Source organism: Rhinatrema bivittatum, chromosome 6 (genome assembly GCF_901001135.1).
Source record: "Rhinatrema bivittatum chromosome 6, aRhiBiv1.1, whole genome shotgun sequence".
NCBI lineage: Eukaryota > Metazoa > Chordata > Amphibia > Gymnophiona > Rhinatrematidae > Rhinatrema > Rhinatrema bivittatum.
In genome coordinates, this window is record NC_042620.1 from 313205884 (window position 1) to 313222117 (window position 16234).

General features: G+C 46.9%; 1 protein-coding gene across 3 annotated transcripts in view; it reads left to right on the forward strand.

The window, feature by feature from the left end:
* Window positions 1–16234, forward strand: part of PHKA1 (phosphorylase kinase regulatory subunit alpha 1) — a 278473-nt gene that overhangs the window by 152321 nt on the left and 109918 nt on the right. For 2 of the 3 annotated variants that reach the window (XM_029607522.1, XM_029607521.1), the window contains exons 18-19: window positions 600–778; window positions 14133–14309. In XM_029607522.1, coding sequence (XP_029463382.1) covers window positions 600–778; window positions 14133–14309 — 356 coding nt within the window. The remainder of the gene's footprint in view (window positions 1–599; window positions 779–14132; window positions 14310–16234) is intronic. The other variant, XM_029607523.1, reaches the window with a different exon arrangement.

Sequence of the window (16234 nt, forward strand, 5' to 3'; positions counted from 1 at the left end):
CAGAAACAAACAAACATGTGAAACTTTAGAAACATTAGAAATACACTATCATATAATGTTGTAAATAAATAACAATATTAAAAATAATAACTTTAATAATAAGATGGAAACGAAGGCCTATGCCTGGTGAGATATCGAGATGGGGAAGGGGGGAGTAATTGATGGGTAACAAGAAAGAACTAACTTAGCCAGCAGGAGAGTTAAGAGGAAAGAAATCCACAATGTGCATTGGGATGTTTAACTTGGAAGGATTCATAGGGGGAGTAAGTGCAAGGGCAAGGAGATTATCTGTCTGAAAAAGCCTGGCTGAAGAGCCAGGTTTTCAGTTTCTTTTTGAAGACCAAAGGGCAGGGTTTTTGGCGGAGGTCTGGTGGGAGAAATCATAGGCAGGTTCGCTATAGGGCGGAAGTTGGCTGCCCTGTTTAGAAGAAAGACACTACAAAATGTATTTATTTTATTTATTTAAAGAGTCTTCTATACCGATGTTAGTCGAAACATCACCTCGGTTTACATAGAACAAAAGCAACGGAAATTACAAATAACAGGGGAAGGGGTACAAAAATGTAGATAATCATCAATAATTTTTTTGGTCTATACAGGACTCAGACAGGTAAATTAGCCGAATTCCTAACCACATCATGCCATACAGACCTGAGCTTCATGGACCCAGGGCCGGAGGGTAAGCTGTATGATGATGAGTATGATGGCATCAGCATCCAACACTGCATTGAGCTAGATACGGAGGACTCGCTGCATGGCTTTCCATGTGCAGATGATGGTAAGGATGGAGGAGTCTCTGTGGGATAGGTTGACAATCTCAAGAAAGTGCAGGGCAATGCAATGCTTGAAGCACAAGAGTAGAGAGGCCCTCAGCTTGGTTTCACAAATCATAGATATCAGAAGTCCAAACAGTAGAAAAGAATGATTCTTACATGAACAACCAGATACAACAGGAACAAGTAAGAAAGCACAGCTGTGCGAAATGACCATAAACTTTGCTTATTTTTGTAAAATTATTGTGTGAGGGAGTTCCAATTAATTGTTTTACCCTGAGTGAGCCTCAACATATTAGGTCTTGAAAGCTAAGTAGTATCAGGCTTGGCTAGTACCTGGATGGGAGACCACGTGGGAAGACCAGGTTCTGTGGACTGCAGAAGGCAATGATGAACCCCTGCAGTATTGCTGCCAAGAATTTCGCAGGCATGGGTGGGCTGTGATTGCCAAGTCTAACAAAACCAAAACCTGTTACTTACCACCACCACCACCCCGCAATCTTTTTCTCACTTTGCTTTTGTTAATATATGCATTTCTCTATTTATGATTTAACGTTTTATTGAAATACAAAATCAGATATAAAACCATAGTGTCCATTGGTTCCTTATGCACAACAGGCTATTTGTACAAATACCAATTGTATTTGTACCTTGGCAAACAGTTTAAACATTTCCCCACCACCACCACCACTGCTCCTTTGAGTTCCAGCTCATTTGGAACCAGGGCTGGGATTTAGCACCATGAGCCTTCATTTACAACTATCTGGGAATCTAGATCCCCTATTTTATATCACCCCCTCCCAACGTGCTTTAGTCCAGTCATTACAATGACTGACCTTGGTCAGGGACCGTGCCACCAGAATCCTGCAATCATGGGCCCTGAATCAGGCCAGTAGGCAGATGTGACAACTGTGGCTTTCTCCCACCTCCAGGGACTGTGAATGCTTCCTTCACCGTATCCCCAGACCCAGCCAACCCAGGATGGGAGAAACCTGAGCTAGGAATTAAACTCCGGTCCCTTCATATGGCAGGCCAGGCTGCACGCTTACCTTTTAAATGTTTATTCAATAAAAAATACTGTAGGAATGCAGGTCTGAAAATCCCAAACAATTGTTTAATGTGAGCTAATATTTGGGACCTACGGGTATTCAGCTTATAATGAGTTAGAAAATCTGACTCTGGCTTGGCAATCTTTCTTCACAGTCTATAGAAGAAAGGGAGAATGTTGTAAATACCACTGGATTAGATTGAATTTCCTCTACTTTAGAACTATTCCTTGGTGTTCTCGTTTGTCATTTTTTTGGGACTAGTTTTAAAAACATTTCTAACTGCAAAATGTGTCACTGATCTCTTTTCTTCTTTCTAATGATTTTTTTCTTTTAAAGTAGATATTTACTCTCTTTTCTTGGGGCTTTACTTACGTAATTCCCTTAATTAATAACAGAACCTGTACTTACAGTTTAACTAGCTTGTGGTTGAATCCTCACCATCATTGCAGGTACTGTGATTGGTACCATTTCTTTCCATGTGGAATTTGTCTCTCTCTGCTTTTTGTTGTACTTTGACCTGGTGTACTTATGTGTCATGTTCATTTTTAATTGGCATGTTGCTAATGTATGATTTAACTTGTTATGGCATCATCTTCATCTGTCTATTTAAACCATGTTATACCCTGTGAATGAACACTTCTTTTGCCAAGTTCTGTGTAGCGTGGAACTTAAGGCATCATGATTGTTGGAAATCCTGCTGCCATAAGCCCACGTTATATTGCCAGGTAAAACGTTTTCTGTCATGCATGCTTACAATGCATTTCGCCTGTATCATCTGATCAATTGATGTGCACCCAATACTATGCAGCTGTCTGTGGCATTTTACTTTGTTATGACAACACTGTACTAGTTTACTGACTTCCTGCTTGAAAAGGCTGATCGATGTGATGCATGCTAAAGTTATCTTCTCTAGTATTTACCCTCCCAGTTATTTAAATTTCATGGAGTTATTTTGGTAAGGTAGAACCCCAATGCTAGTAAGTAATTATGTTTGTAAAACCCTTTATCTTAGTGAATTTCAGCTTTTCAACAGCATGATATTTAAAATGGGTAAATAGAATACGTTGTGAGGTCAATATTCAAAAGGTTTGTCTGGCTCAGTCCCATACTTGCTACTTAACTGACTATATTCAAAATAGATAGCCGGTTAAGAGGCTGCAAATTTTTTGGGCCTTAAAGTCTGATCCCCCAGCCCAGAAAACACTTTAAAATATATGTGAGCCTAGCATCTGACCCTACTCTCCACCTCCCTAATTTAAAAAAAAAAAAAAAAAAGATCTGTGAGCCTTTGAGTCACGAGGCCAGCCCACCCCTCTTCCTCCCCTGTCTTATTTTTTTGCTGCAAAATTGTGTTCCCTGTACGTACCTGGATCAGTCCAGACCATGGATTGAGTCTCCTGTCCAGCAGATGGAGACAGAACAAAACTGAAAGGGCATCCTATATCAGGACAGAGCCTACCCTGCATCCCTTCAGTATTTGTCTGTCTCCAGCAGATGTGACAGCTCACCCTGCAGTTCCCTGTTCCTTTTGCTTAGTCCCTGTTTGGGGCTCCTTTTCTTCTCTAATTGTATCGGATCAAGCAAGTATTTATTATCTTTCCTGGTTTTAATTTAAAAAAAAAAGAAAAAAGTGTAAAGTTTACCTTGGACTCTGTTGATTTCTGTATAGGAAACAGTTCCTGTCTCCTCGCTCTTGGGGGGGGGGGGGCGCCTAGGGGCCTTTGCCCCTTGTGTAATATAGCCCAAGCTCCCTATCCCTGGTGTTCCTCGGCTGTGGGGTGATATTTGTGGTGCCAGTCACTCCTCCTGTACAGCCTTCTCTCTCTCTCCCCATGACATTTCTTCCCTGGTGCTGCCTGCAGGGACGCCTTCTTCCTCTGCCTACCCGATTCAAAAATAAATAAATAAATAAATAAATAATAATAATAAATCTAAATAATACTACAACAGGGTGAATTCAAGTGTTGGCAGCTTATCTGGAGAGAAGGGAGCGTGCAGAGTTCATTCTCCTGCCTCCGCTCCTTCAGCCCCAGCTGCCCAGCTGATTTCCTTTGCTCCTCCTCCCAGCATTGGGGCCATGCAGTGATCCCCTCTATGTTTAGCCTGCGGGGAGTCATCAATCCGACTCTCCCGCGAGGGGCTCTGCTCTAAGTACCTGCCAGGAGGCGTGAGGGTCCCTCCACGGCAGCAAATGTCCACCGTTCCCGGGTTGGCAAACCGCGGAAACGGCAGACATTTTGGGTTTCTCGGCTGCTGCTACTTCGGGGCAGCAGGACTCGCAGGACCCAGATTTTTTGGATTCTCCCCCTGATTTGAGCCCCGTGCAGTCCTCGGATGCAGGTCCTGACCCCCCCCCCCCCCCCCCCCGGAGGTTCCAGGCCTCGTTTTTCCTCAGAATTTGTGCTTTTAGTGCACAAATCCTATTTAGCCAGCTTACAAGAAGAGGTGGACCCACCCCCGGTCCTCCTCTCCCTAAAATTCCTTGGATTGCTGCGCCGCCCGCTCCAGCAGTTCCTGATGCGCAGGAGTCTGAGCGGGTGATCCCTGGGGTCCCTCCTCCCCCGGATCCCCCTGCTCCCTTGAGTGTCCCTGAAAAGGATCCAGATCAGGATTTTGTTGAGACTCCTCCTCCCTCTCTGGAGGGGGATGACTCCCGGGTTCTACACCTATTCAGAAGGGAGGAACTGGAGCCACTTATCTCCTTTATCTCTCAGGAGCTGGGGATAGAGTGCCCTGCAGTGGACAAGTTTTCGGCTGCAATGCCGGCTTGTGCGGAGGCTCCGCATCGGGAGGGCTATGGAGAAGCTCTATCCTCTTCCGGAGGAGTGCTTAGACATGCTGAAAATTCCCAAGGTGGATTCTTCTGTGACTGCAATTACTAAGCACACCACCATCCCGGTGGTGAGTGCTACGGCCCTGTGAGATATCCAAGACTGTAAGCTGGAATGCCATCTCAAGCGCATCTTTGAAGTCTTGGCCTTGGGTGTCCGGACGTCAATCTGCAGCAGTCTCATGCAGCGGGCAAGCCTCAGGTGGGTTCAAAAATTGCTCAGCACCCAGGACCTCCCATCTGCAGAGGCAGAGCAGGCTGAAAGGTTGGAAGGTGCTATAGCGTATGAGGCAGATGCCCTTTATGACCTGTTCTGGGTCCAAGCAAAAGCGATGGCTTCTGCAGTCTCGGCCAGACGGCTCCTCTGGCTCCGTAATTGGGTGGCTGACTCGTCTTCCAAGGCGCAGCTGGGCACACTCCTCTTCAAAGGTAAGTTACTTTATGGCGAGGACCTGGAACAGCTTATTAAATCCTTGGGTGAGAACAAGGTCCACAAACTACCTGAGGATTGCCCAAAACAAGCGAGAACCTTCTTTCCTACTCGCACTTGATTTAGGGGTCAGCGGAAATATAATACCAGGCCACGGGGCGCCTTCTCTAGGAGAAATTCCTTCAGATATCAGTCCTTTCGAGGCCGTCATGCCTTCCGAGATTGTAATCCACAGCGCCCCACGACCAAGCCCGCCTCTCAGTGAGAGAAAAAAGTGTGTGAAGCTTGCTGGGCAGACTGGATGGGCCATTTGGTCTTCTTCTGCCGTCATTTCTATGTTTCTATGTTTCTATGTTTAGATTCGGCCGGCCCATTTCTCCGTTCCAAACTTAGGTGGTTGTCTGTCCCTGTTCTTGGAAGAATAGGTCAAGATTACGTCGGACCAGGAGATAATCAAGAGAGGCTACGCTTTAGAATTTGCTCGGGACCTGCCAGATCTGTACCTGGTCTCCCCGTGCGACCCTTGGAAGCGGGCTGCTGTATGTCAGACTCTCACCAGACTCCAGGGGCTGGGGGCTATAGTCCCTGTGCCCGTGGAGGAACAGGGCGCCGGCCAGTATTCTATTTATTTCGTGGTTCCAAAAAAGGACGACTCCTTCCGCCCCATCTTGGACCTCAAGAGAGTCAACGGAGCCCTCAAAGTGCCCCATTTTCGGATGGAAACCCCTGAGGGAAGTCATAGCGACTGTTCATCCCAGAGAATTTCTGACCTCTCTCGACTTGACGGAGGCCTACCTGCACATTCCAATCCGTGCCGAACATCAGAGGTATCTCCGATTCCACATCTTGGGACAACATTTTCAGTTCTTGGCTCTCCCCTTCGGTCTGGCCATGGCACCATGCACGTTTACCAAGGTCAGGGTGGTGGTGGCAGCCACCCTCCAGCAGGAAGGAGTCCTAGTCCACCCTTACCTAGACGATTGGCTAGTGCGAGCCAAGTCAGAGACCTTATGCAAGCTGGCAGTGGACCACGTCCTTGTTCTCCTCTCGTCCCTGGGATGGATAGTCAATTTTTCCAAAAGCAATCTCCGACCTTCCCAGGTCCTGGAATTCCTAGGGGCTCGGTTCGATACCCGAGTCGGCAAGGTGTTCCTGCTGGACTCTCGAGCGTTCAAACTGATGGATCAAGTCCGAAACTTCCTTTCCATGCCTCTCCTCATGGCGTGGGACTACCTACAGGTCCTGGGGACCATGGCTTCTACGATCGACTTGGTTCCCTGGGCTTTTGCGCATATGCGTCCTTTACAGAAAGCTTTGCTATCCTGCTGGAAACTGGTGTCGGAAAAGTTTCAGACGTAGCTTCCTCTCTCCAACTCTACCATCAGCGACATACATTGGTGGCTATCGCTCAAGCACCTTATGAGCGGAATATCCCTTCAGACTCTGCAATGGATTGTAGTCATGACGGACGCCAGCCTCTCCGGTTGGGGGGCAGTCTGCCACGCAGGGGTACTGGTCCCCATCCCAATCCTACGGGCACATCAATCACCTGGAGGCTCAGGTGGTTCATCTGGCTCTTCAAGCGTTTCTCCCCCTGCTTTGCTGCAGAGCAGTTCGGGTACTCTCGGACAACTCTACCACTGTGGCGTACATCAGTCGCCAGGGGGGCCCTCGAGGCCAGCCAGCTCTTCACATGGGCGGAGCACCATCTGCAGTGCTTAACAGCGTCTCACATTGCAGGCAAGGAGAATGTTCAAGCAGATTTTTTGAGTCTCCAGCGGCTCGATCCCGGTGAGTGGGAGTGGTCCGAAGCAATGGAGCTGATTGTCAACCGGTGGGGTCCTCCTCACCTGGACCTGATGGCAACCTTGGACAATGCCAAGGCTCCCAGGTTCTTCAGCCGCTGGAGGGAGCACTGTTCGGAAGGAGTAGATGCGCTAGTCCGTCCCTGGCCACGCGACGTCCTTCTGTATGTGTTTCCTCCTTGGCCCCTGGTGGGCAAAGTGCTCAGACAGATAGAACTCCACAGGGGTCCTGTCATTCTCGTAGCTCCCGAGTGGCCCCGCAGACCGTGGTTCGCAGACCTCATAAACCTGTCATGGGACGGCCCTCTTCGTCTCGGTCATTTTCAGTGCCTTCTACGGCAGGGTCCCGTATTTTTCGACCAGGCGGATCGCTTTTGTCTAGCGGCCTGGCTTTTGAATGGCGGAGACTGAGAAAGAAGGGATATATGGAGGTCGTCATTTCCACTATTCTGTGGGCCCGCAAGACTTCTACTTCCCATGCCTATGTCCGGGTTTGGAAGGTTTTCTGACTTGTCTGTGTGGAATCTGGAATCTCTGCTCATTTGGCCCCGGTTTCGCTGGTTCTTTCCTTCCTCCAGCGTGGTCTTACCAAGGGTCTCTCCTTCGGTTCGCTCCAGGTACAGGTTTCTTCCCTTGGCTCCCTCTTGGGTAATCTGGATGGTTATGTGGTTGCGTCTAATCCTGATATTGTCCGTTTTCTCAAGGGTGTTAAACATCCTTCATGGAGCCTTAATTTGGTCCTCCGGGCTCTCTGCCTAGCTCCCTTCGAGCCCCTCTGCCACTCTACTCTCAAGGATTTAACACTTAAGGCGGTGTTTTTAGTCTCTATTTGCTCCACCAGACGGGTGTCTGAGATCCAAGCGTTGTTGTGCAGGGAGCCCTTCCTGCGTTTCTCGGACTCGGGAGTCTCCCTTAAGATTGTTCTGTCTTTCTTGCCAAAAGTTGTTTCTTCCTTTCATGTCAATCAGTCAGTAGAGTTTCCTGCGTTCTCTCCTGCGGAGATCGCTGGTATGGCTGGGGATGATCAGTCTCTGATCATCTATTTGTCTTGTGGAGTGGGCCCAACCGGGGCAAACAGGCCTCTAAGGCTACGATCTCTCGCTGGTTGAAGGAGGCCATTGCGTCGGCCTATATCTGTCAGGGCCGAGCGGTCCCCGAGGGTCTGAGGGTTCATTCCTTGCGTTCTCAAGCTACTTCTTGGGTGGAGAGTCAATCGGTCTCTCCGCAGGAGATATGCAGGGCAGCTTCGTGGAAGTCTCTGCATACTTTTGCTCAGCATTACCGCCTTGATGTTCAGGCGCCAGTTTTTGGTTCCTTTGGTTGGCAGGTGCTTCGAGCGGGGCTATCTCAGTCCCACCCTGTTTAGGGAAGCTCTGATACATCCCAAGGTCTGGACTGACCCGGGTATATACAGTGAAAGGAAAACGAGTTCTTACCTGTAATTTTCGTTCCTGTAGTACCATGGATCAGTCCAGACGTCCTTCCCTATTCTTCCTTCTGGCCGCTCGAAGCTTCCTTCCTCCTTTTTGTAGAATTCAGATTGATTATAATTAGAGACACCGGAAGCATCTTTTTGATGACCGTGGACTTTTCTGCAAGAGCGACTATCTATAGAGTCCATCCAATGTTTGCACGTGTTCAAGTTTTCGAGTTCTCTTGTTGTTTGCTTGATTCTTTTCTGTTTATCTTTATTCTGTCTGCTTTGACAATGGTTATACGGAAGGGCTGCAGGGTAGGCTCTGTCCTGATATAGGATACCCTTTCAGTTTTGGTCTGTCTCCATCTGCTGGACAGGAGGCTCAACCCATGGTCTGGACTGATCTGTGGTACTACAAGAACAAAAATTAACAGGTAAGAACTAATTTTCCTATCCTATCCTCTCCTTTCCCCCTCCCCTTCTGCCTGCAATCTCTATTCCACCCCCTGGACTCCCCTGATCCTCGAAACCTCAGTCGGGAGTGTCAGAGCAATGTTGGAAGGAGCTGGGAGTGGTAAGACATTACCATACTCTCGGCTGAGGATTTGGGGGGGTGGGGGGTAGAATAGAGGTTGCAGCAGGTTGAGAACATGTTTAGCTCTTTCCAAGCTGTTTATTACCATCTTTTGGAGTGAGGATTCTCTATGGAGTAGTGAATCATATTGTTGGAATCTGCTCTGATAAAGTGTGAGAAGCCCAAGATGCACATGTCAGTTCTGCTGGCTGCTTTGGCCTGTGAGACTGCATTGAAAACCTCTGCCATGGACATCGATACCTGCTGAAGCTGTGGCTAGGAGCATCGTGCTTTAGGGAAGATATGCAGGAAAGATTTACAGGTGTATCATACTCGGGCAATAGAAAAGAAGTTGAAAGAGATTGTGGATCTCAGCAAGGGACTAGTAGCCCTCTCTACTACCCATCTTCCACACTTTGGAAACTTAAGCAGAAGCAGCCCTTTTCTCATGGGAGACGCTGCCTCAGAACAGAAGGCTCAAAAATAGAAGCAGAATAGAAGCCTTATATGGCTACACTGTCAAACACAAGTTCAGAGAAAATAGTCTTGCAGCTCAGGTGTGGAAAGGCTGAGTTTTTGTATGAACTATTGGCACCTTGTAACCTCAGCTGAGTCTTCTGCATCATCAAGGACAATTACAAATGTAACTTTTGGGCTTGCCCCCTCAGCCAGCAGTTCAGGCCCTCTCTCTGCACCAGGATCTACTTAGGTTGGAAATATCCTCCCCCTTGCTGTCTCTCCGTCCGGGATTCTATTTCATGTACTTTTGGGTTCTTAAGCAAACCAGGGAATTTGGACCCTGGAATGTATTCCTGAAGAAGGAATTAAGATTTCCTTCTGGACCAAAGTGAGCTCTAAATCCGAGAGGTTGTGATTTTTGGACTTCCAAGAGACATACACCCTCATGAGACCCATCCAAATCTCAGGAAGGATCCCAGATTTGTAGATTTATAGTACCATGATCTGCCCTTTGGCCCAGAATCACTCACTGAGTATCCACCAAGAGGGCAATTGTTTAATAGCTTGCAAGCGAAGCTCGCACGTCTGTATGAGTGTATCTCAAAACTAATTTTCAAAGAGAAACTATTCAGATAATTTCTCTTTCATAATCAGCTAGTGTAGAGCGCATACATGCTTTGCTCCTGCTATTTGTGCTAGTGGCCAATTGGAGATAAAACAGCGTAGTACATTTGAAAATGAAAACGTATGTGCACTGTTTATTTCTCTGGCCTGAGCATTCCCACAGGAACGCCTCTTTTTCTTAACCCTAGCTAAAAGTGCGAGCGCTGTGAAATCCTGCTTGTACTTTTAGCCGAATAGAGGATGGCAGATTTCAGATGGGCCCATTTATCTGAGTAGCTGGATTTTAGAAGTGACCTTTAAATGTCTGGATGCATTGCAGCATATGTACACAGGCTGGAAATGTGTATGTTTCACTGCCTGGAAATTCAACTGATGAGGGGCCAAAGATCGGTGCCGATCACCATCCGGGTGCTTGGGCTCTACAGTTCATAACAGCTTCCCCAGGCACCCATCTTGAACCCATCACCTCTATAGGAGCTCATTGGGCTCTGTTGCAGTTGACTCAGGCTATGTTCTTGAGGAGAGAGCATAGTATAATCATTCCCTGAGCAGAGGAAATAATTCAGTCAGCAGACATCATCTTGGCTGCAACAGTTCACATCACACGCTCCACTCATCCTGGGCTGGGGAACTCTAGAGAAGATGTATGCCCAGGTCTCCTGGTCCCTCCAGGAAGAGAGGTTTCACACCATCCTGTTGGAGATGACGGCTGTAGGGAACATTGTAAAGACCTCCAGAAATTGGGTAGCCAAAAAAATTACTCTAGTTCAAGCCTGCCACCAGACAGTCATGCTCTTTTGGAACATGCAAAAAGAAACAGGATCCTGTTTCTTGTGTCGTTAAGCAGTCGGGGTATCCTTGAGGGCTGCTTACCTGTTAGGAAAGGTCAGCATTCTACCAGATAGACTAAATTGTCCCCTGCTGGACTCCCACGACTGGTCCCTGAAATGTGCCAAATAGACTTGCCCTTGGGCGGACTTGCCCTAGTTGAAATTGTTTGCAGTCCTCCTGAACAGGAAGCTATCAGTCTTATGTTCCAGGAAGAGATTAGAAAGGCAGGCTAACAATAGAGGCATTCTCTCTTCACTGGAGGGATCAGTCTTCTGTATGGGTATTCTCCAGTACCCCTAGTAACAAAAGCCTAGATTCTCTTTCCTACTGAAAATGCTCATCAAGGCACCCATCGAACTAAAGTATTCTTTAAGCCCAGTAACTCCATCCTGCCATCCAATTTAGCTTTCACAGCCTGGAGGTTGAGAAGGCAGCAATCTTTGGTCGTAGGTTATCTGAAGGAAGTGTCTTGGGTCCTTTTGGCTTCTAGAAAAGAATATCCCAGAACATTAGGAAGTCTAACCAGGACTCCTTTGTTTTAGGTGTCTAAACTTATGGTGAAGTTTCAGCTGAACTTAAGCTCCTATGGGCTGATTTACTAAAGACGTTTCTCCCATTCTGTGGCTCAGGAAATTACTTAGTAAATGAGGCCCTAAGTTTTAAGTTGAAAATTAGTGGAGATATCATTTTAAACCTGCAAGTCAACTTTCCTAAATGTAGGCACCTAGTGTTCCTTCCCCAACCTAAATCCGTCCACTTTTTAGGCTCCTAAATTTCGCCACTCAGCCTTAGTCAACTATAAACCCTTTGAAAATCAGCCTTAATGTGTCTAACTGTAATTTCACAGAAAAGTAAAAGGGTATATATATTGGACAGATCGTAATGCGAGGCAGACAAAAGTTTAAATTTGTGCAAGTTTAAGCAATGGTGCCATTCATCAAGCCAAAAATAAAATTTCATAGAAACCTAATGGGCTATCCCGTTGGATTTTCTTGAATTGAGAGAGGGATGCTTAACGTTATTAACAATGCATTTGGAAACCATTTCAAAGTAGCTTAATGGGTCTGATTTACTAAGCTTTTTTTTTTTTTTTGTAATAGAGAATGAGCGAAAAGCATTAGTAAATCAGACCCCAATTTTTAAAAGACTTCCGCATGTTATTGTAAAATACTATCATAGCAATTTTCAAAAGCCCAGTTTAAGTGTGAAAATGCGTTTGAAAATCAGGCTCTTTGTCTCCAGGGGCAGTCTAGTGGGTCACTGGTAATGCTGTACACTGCTGAGCAGAAGGCCCATGTTTAATTCTTGTGGTCAGCTTCTGCTCCCCAGACCAAGCGAGACTGGAGGCGCTACAGAGGGAGATTTGTACCCTTTGTGGGGGTGGGAGGCTCGGCCATCGCTCAGCAGTGAATCCTGCTGTTTGGCTTTAGGATGCACGTATGCCATGTTCCAGAGGGAGCTGTGGTTCGCAGCTCCTGACAGAAGACTGGGTTGGAGAGGGGGAAATCCTGGGACTTTGCATATGTAGTTTCATGGCACTATAACCAAATAGAGGCCAGTTCTGATTCAATTGGAAAACCAAAGGAGTAGGAGGAAACTGCTGGACCAAAAAAAGAGAAGAAAATTCTCTATAGCAGGGGCAAGACAACTCCTGTGCTCAAGTGCGTCAAACACATCTGGTTTTCAGGATATCCACAGTGAATATGCATGAGACATATTTGCATGCTCTACTTCCACAATATGCAAATTTTATCTCCTGCATATTCCTTGTGGATATCCTGGAAACCAGACCTATTTTTGTAGCACTTGGACTGGAATTGCAGACCCCTGTTCTACCCCTTAATGTGAAATCTTTTTGAAATTGTTTTGACATTCTTTGTAAGTAAATCCTAATAAGAACTGTACTTTAACTTAAATCCCAACTCCCCCATAGATTTTTCTCTTGTCTGACCTTTTTTTTTTTGTTTTGTTTTTTTTAAATAATCCTCACATGCTGTCATCTGGCTGATTTACTACAGTTTGCTTCATTTGCAGATTAATCCCTAAAGCACATTCTAAATTGTGTGACATAAAATAACACTCCCATATTGCTGCCCACTTGATATTCTCTGATAATTATGCGGTATTCTTCAATTCCTTTTTTTTTTTTTTAAAGTAATCTCTTTATTCGATTTTCAAATGAACAGCATTTCCAAAACCCAACAGACCCATATCCCTTCCTTTCCCCTCTCCCCAATTTATTTTTTCTTTTACGATTAAAATGGTCAGGAATGCAAACTGCAAATAGGAAGTGGAGACGACGAGCGGTATTCACTATCGGTGAAAAACCACAAATAGGGATGGTATAGTGCTAAGGGTTCGCGGATCCTTATATTGCATTAATCAAAGAAATGAAGCATTAAATCGAGCATTTCCACCTTTTATTCATAAGTGCTTGGCAGGAGATTTCGGTCCCCCGATGCGGACCGTATTTCGCCACATGGGCTGCGTCGGGAGGGACAGAGGCCCAGAAAAACAACTGATATTTATTTATTTTATTTATTTTAAGTTTTTCTATACCGGCATTCGCGATAAATATCTCATCATGCCGGTTTACATTTAACAAGTGGATAGGGAACAAAAAGGTAAAAAATAACATTGATCCTAATAATAGTAATAAATAATGATAATAGTAATGATAAAACATTAACACATTAAACAAGAGAAAGGCTAAGGAATGCAGTTACAATAAAACAAGGGAGTAATACAACTTGGAGCATAGAAAAAGAAGCAGGGGATTAAATAGAGAGAGTATATATGTCAGACAATGTGCTTGAAGCATTAATGATATGTATGTCAGAGGGTTCTGAACCAGCCAGCTGCCTTTTAATGCTATTTTTGTTGGAGTTCCCTCTCTCCTCTGAATAGTTCTGGTTGAAAGGCCGGTTATATACAGAAATCGATTGGGAACTGTTTTGAGAACTATCGCTCTGCGTCCGGCAGTCCACCACTTTCCGGATAATCCTCCGCAAGGCGTCCTTCACTGAACATTTTCTCCTGATAGAACATACCGATACGATCATTGGCTCCTGCACTGAGAACCCTCTGACATAAATATCAGTTGTTCTTCTGGGCCTCTGGCCCTCCCGACGCAGCCCATGCGGCGAAACACTGTCTGTGTCGGGGGACTGAAATCTCCTTCCAAGCACTTATGAATAAAAGGTGGAAACTCTTGATTTAATGCTCTCCTCACTTCATTTCTTTGATTAATTCAATATAAGGAACTCCAAACCCTTAGCGCTATACCAGGAATGCAAATTTACATAATAAAATACCTAATCTATTTTTTTTCTTCCCCCAGCTGACATTTGTGATGAAGTGGCTCAGTATCTGGACCAGCTTCTAGAACGCACGGCTCCCAAGCCTCGCTTCTCTCCCACTGCTCAGAAGGGAGGCTTGAATCGGTTCCGTGCCGCTGTGCACAACACCCGTGACATCATGTCTCTCATGTCTAAAGCCAAAGGGCTGAATGTACAGAGTAAGTGATTATTCTTTTCACCTATCTTACCTTGAAATGCCTCACTGGTTCCCAGCACATGGTTCTCTTCAGGTACTAATCAAGCATAACCTTCATTCCTGAACATACCCAGATCAGACCAGACCAGTGGGTTGTGCATTCCTACCAACAGATGGAGTCAGACAACAAAAGCTTTGGGCACTGCTACATAACAGAGAGTGCCACCGGCAGTCCCCCAGTATTTCTCTGACTCCAGCAGATGGTAGAGATGCAAACCTGCAGCCTGTTAGTTAAAAAAAAAAAAAAAAAAGTATTAGGGAAAGTTTTTTCCCTGTACGTACCAGGATCAGTCCAGGACACCTGGGTTGTGACCCCGCACCAGTAGATGGAGACAGATTAAAACTTGTGGGCGGAGCTACATATGCTCCTGTGCCAGTCACAGCCCCTCAGTCTTACTCTGTCTCCAGTAGGTGGTGCAGGTGTAGTCACAGCCTCTGGGTGCCCTGAGGACTGATTCTTAGTTTAGTCAGGGTTATTTTAGTTCTTTTACTAATTTTCTGCTCAGTTTGTTTTTAAGGTAAATTTTTAATTCTAATTCTGGTTAGAGTAGTTAAACGGAAGCTGTCCGTCCTGCCTCCCAGGGGGGTGGGAAGGTTCTGAGAGGACCATCCCCCCCTGGTTGAGGCCGCTGCTGAGGGTCGAGGACCCGAACTGCCAAAGCAGCAGCGTCGGGGTGACACCGGGGAGCCCGGTTCACTCACCCCCAACAGGAGCAGGAGCCCCAGGACCCTGGACAGCGGCAGGTTTGATTTAAAAAAAAAAAAAAAAAAAGTGTATTTTTTATTTTTTCTTTGTTTGTGTCGGCTCTCCGTTTTCTTCTTCGCCGGGGGGGGGAAATAGGTCCTCGGTTCGGCGAGGGGAGGGGAGTTTTTCGGCGCTTTAAATTTTAAATTTTATTTTTATTTTTCCTTTGCGTTCCCGCGCGACTGTGAGGATGCCTCGGGGTACAGTTTGCCGCGCTTGTGGCTCGGCGCGCGCGCGGCTCTCCCGTGAGGGGATTTGTTCCGCCTGCGTTCCGGGCGGGGAGGGACCGTCTACAACAAGCAGGGGGGTCCATTCCCGGTCGGTGCGGTCGCCGTCGCGCACTCCCGCCATTTCTGTCATGCCAGCTGACCCCTTCCCGCTCAGTGCGGGAGCGGCGGCCATCTTGGCTTCTGTTCATGAAGTCAGGCAGGAACCTGCAGGGGATTCTGCCGTGCCTCCCGCGTTGTCGCCTCAACAACGGTCTTCAGGGGCGGCTTCCACCGGGGGGGCTAAGTCCCCGGATGAGGATGGTGATGATTCGGTCACCTCAGATTCGGAGTCTTCGTTTTCGGCGGATTTTGCCCTCCTGCTGTATTTTAAGTTTTAAAATACAAGGGCCGCAGGCGCAAGGAGCTGCATAGCCACTCCAAAAGGGACACTCCAAAGAAGAAAAAATCCCGGGATGACCCTGCGACAAGAAAACGGACACCAAGAGGTGTCCCGCAGGATACAGATACCGACTCCACCTCACAAGATGAGGTGGATCCGCCCGACGAGCCCCTGACGGGGGTCGATGGCGCGACGGGGGACAATTCTGCCCAGTCGGGGCCGGGCAAACCTTCGCAAGCCGGTGATGGGGACGACCCGAAGGTGGTACGTCTTTTCCGAAGGGACGAGCTGTCCCCGCTTATTCCGGCAATTCTCAACAAGTTAGGGGTTGAAGCCCCACCGACAGTTTCTCGCCCCGGAGCAACTATGGATCCAGTCCTGCTGGGACTCACTGGTCCAGCGGTAGCCTTCCCATTCCATTTCTCGGCATCGGACATTTTGTTTCGGGAGTGGGACACTCCTGAGCTGGGACTGAAGGTAACCAAAGCTATGGATAAGCTCTACCCCCTGCCGGAGGACGCACTGGAACTTCT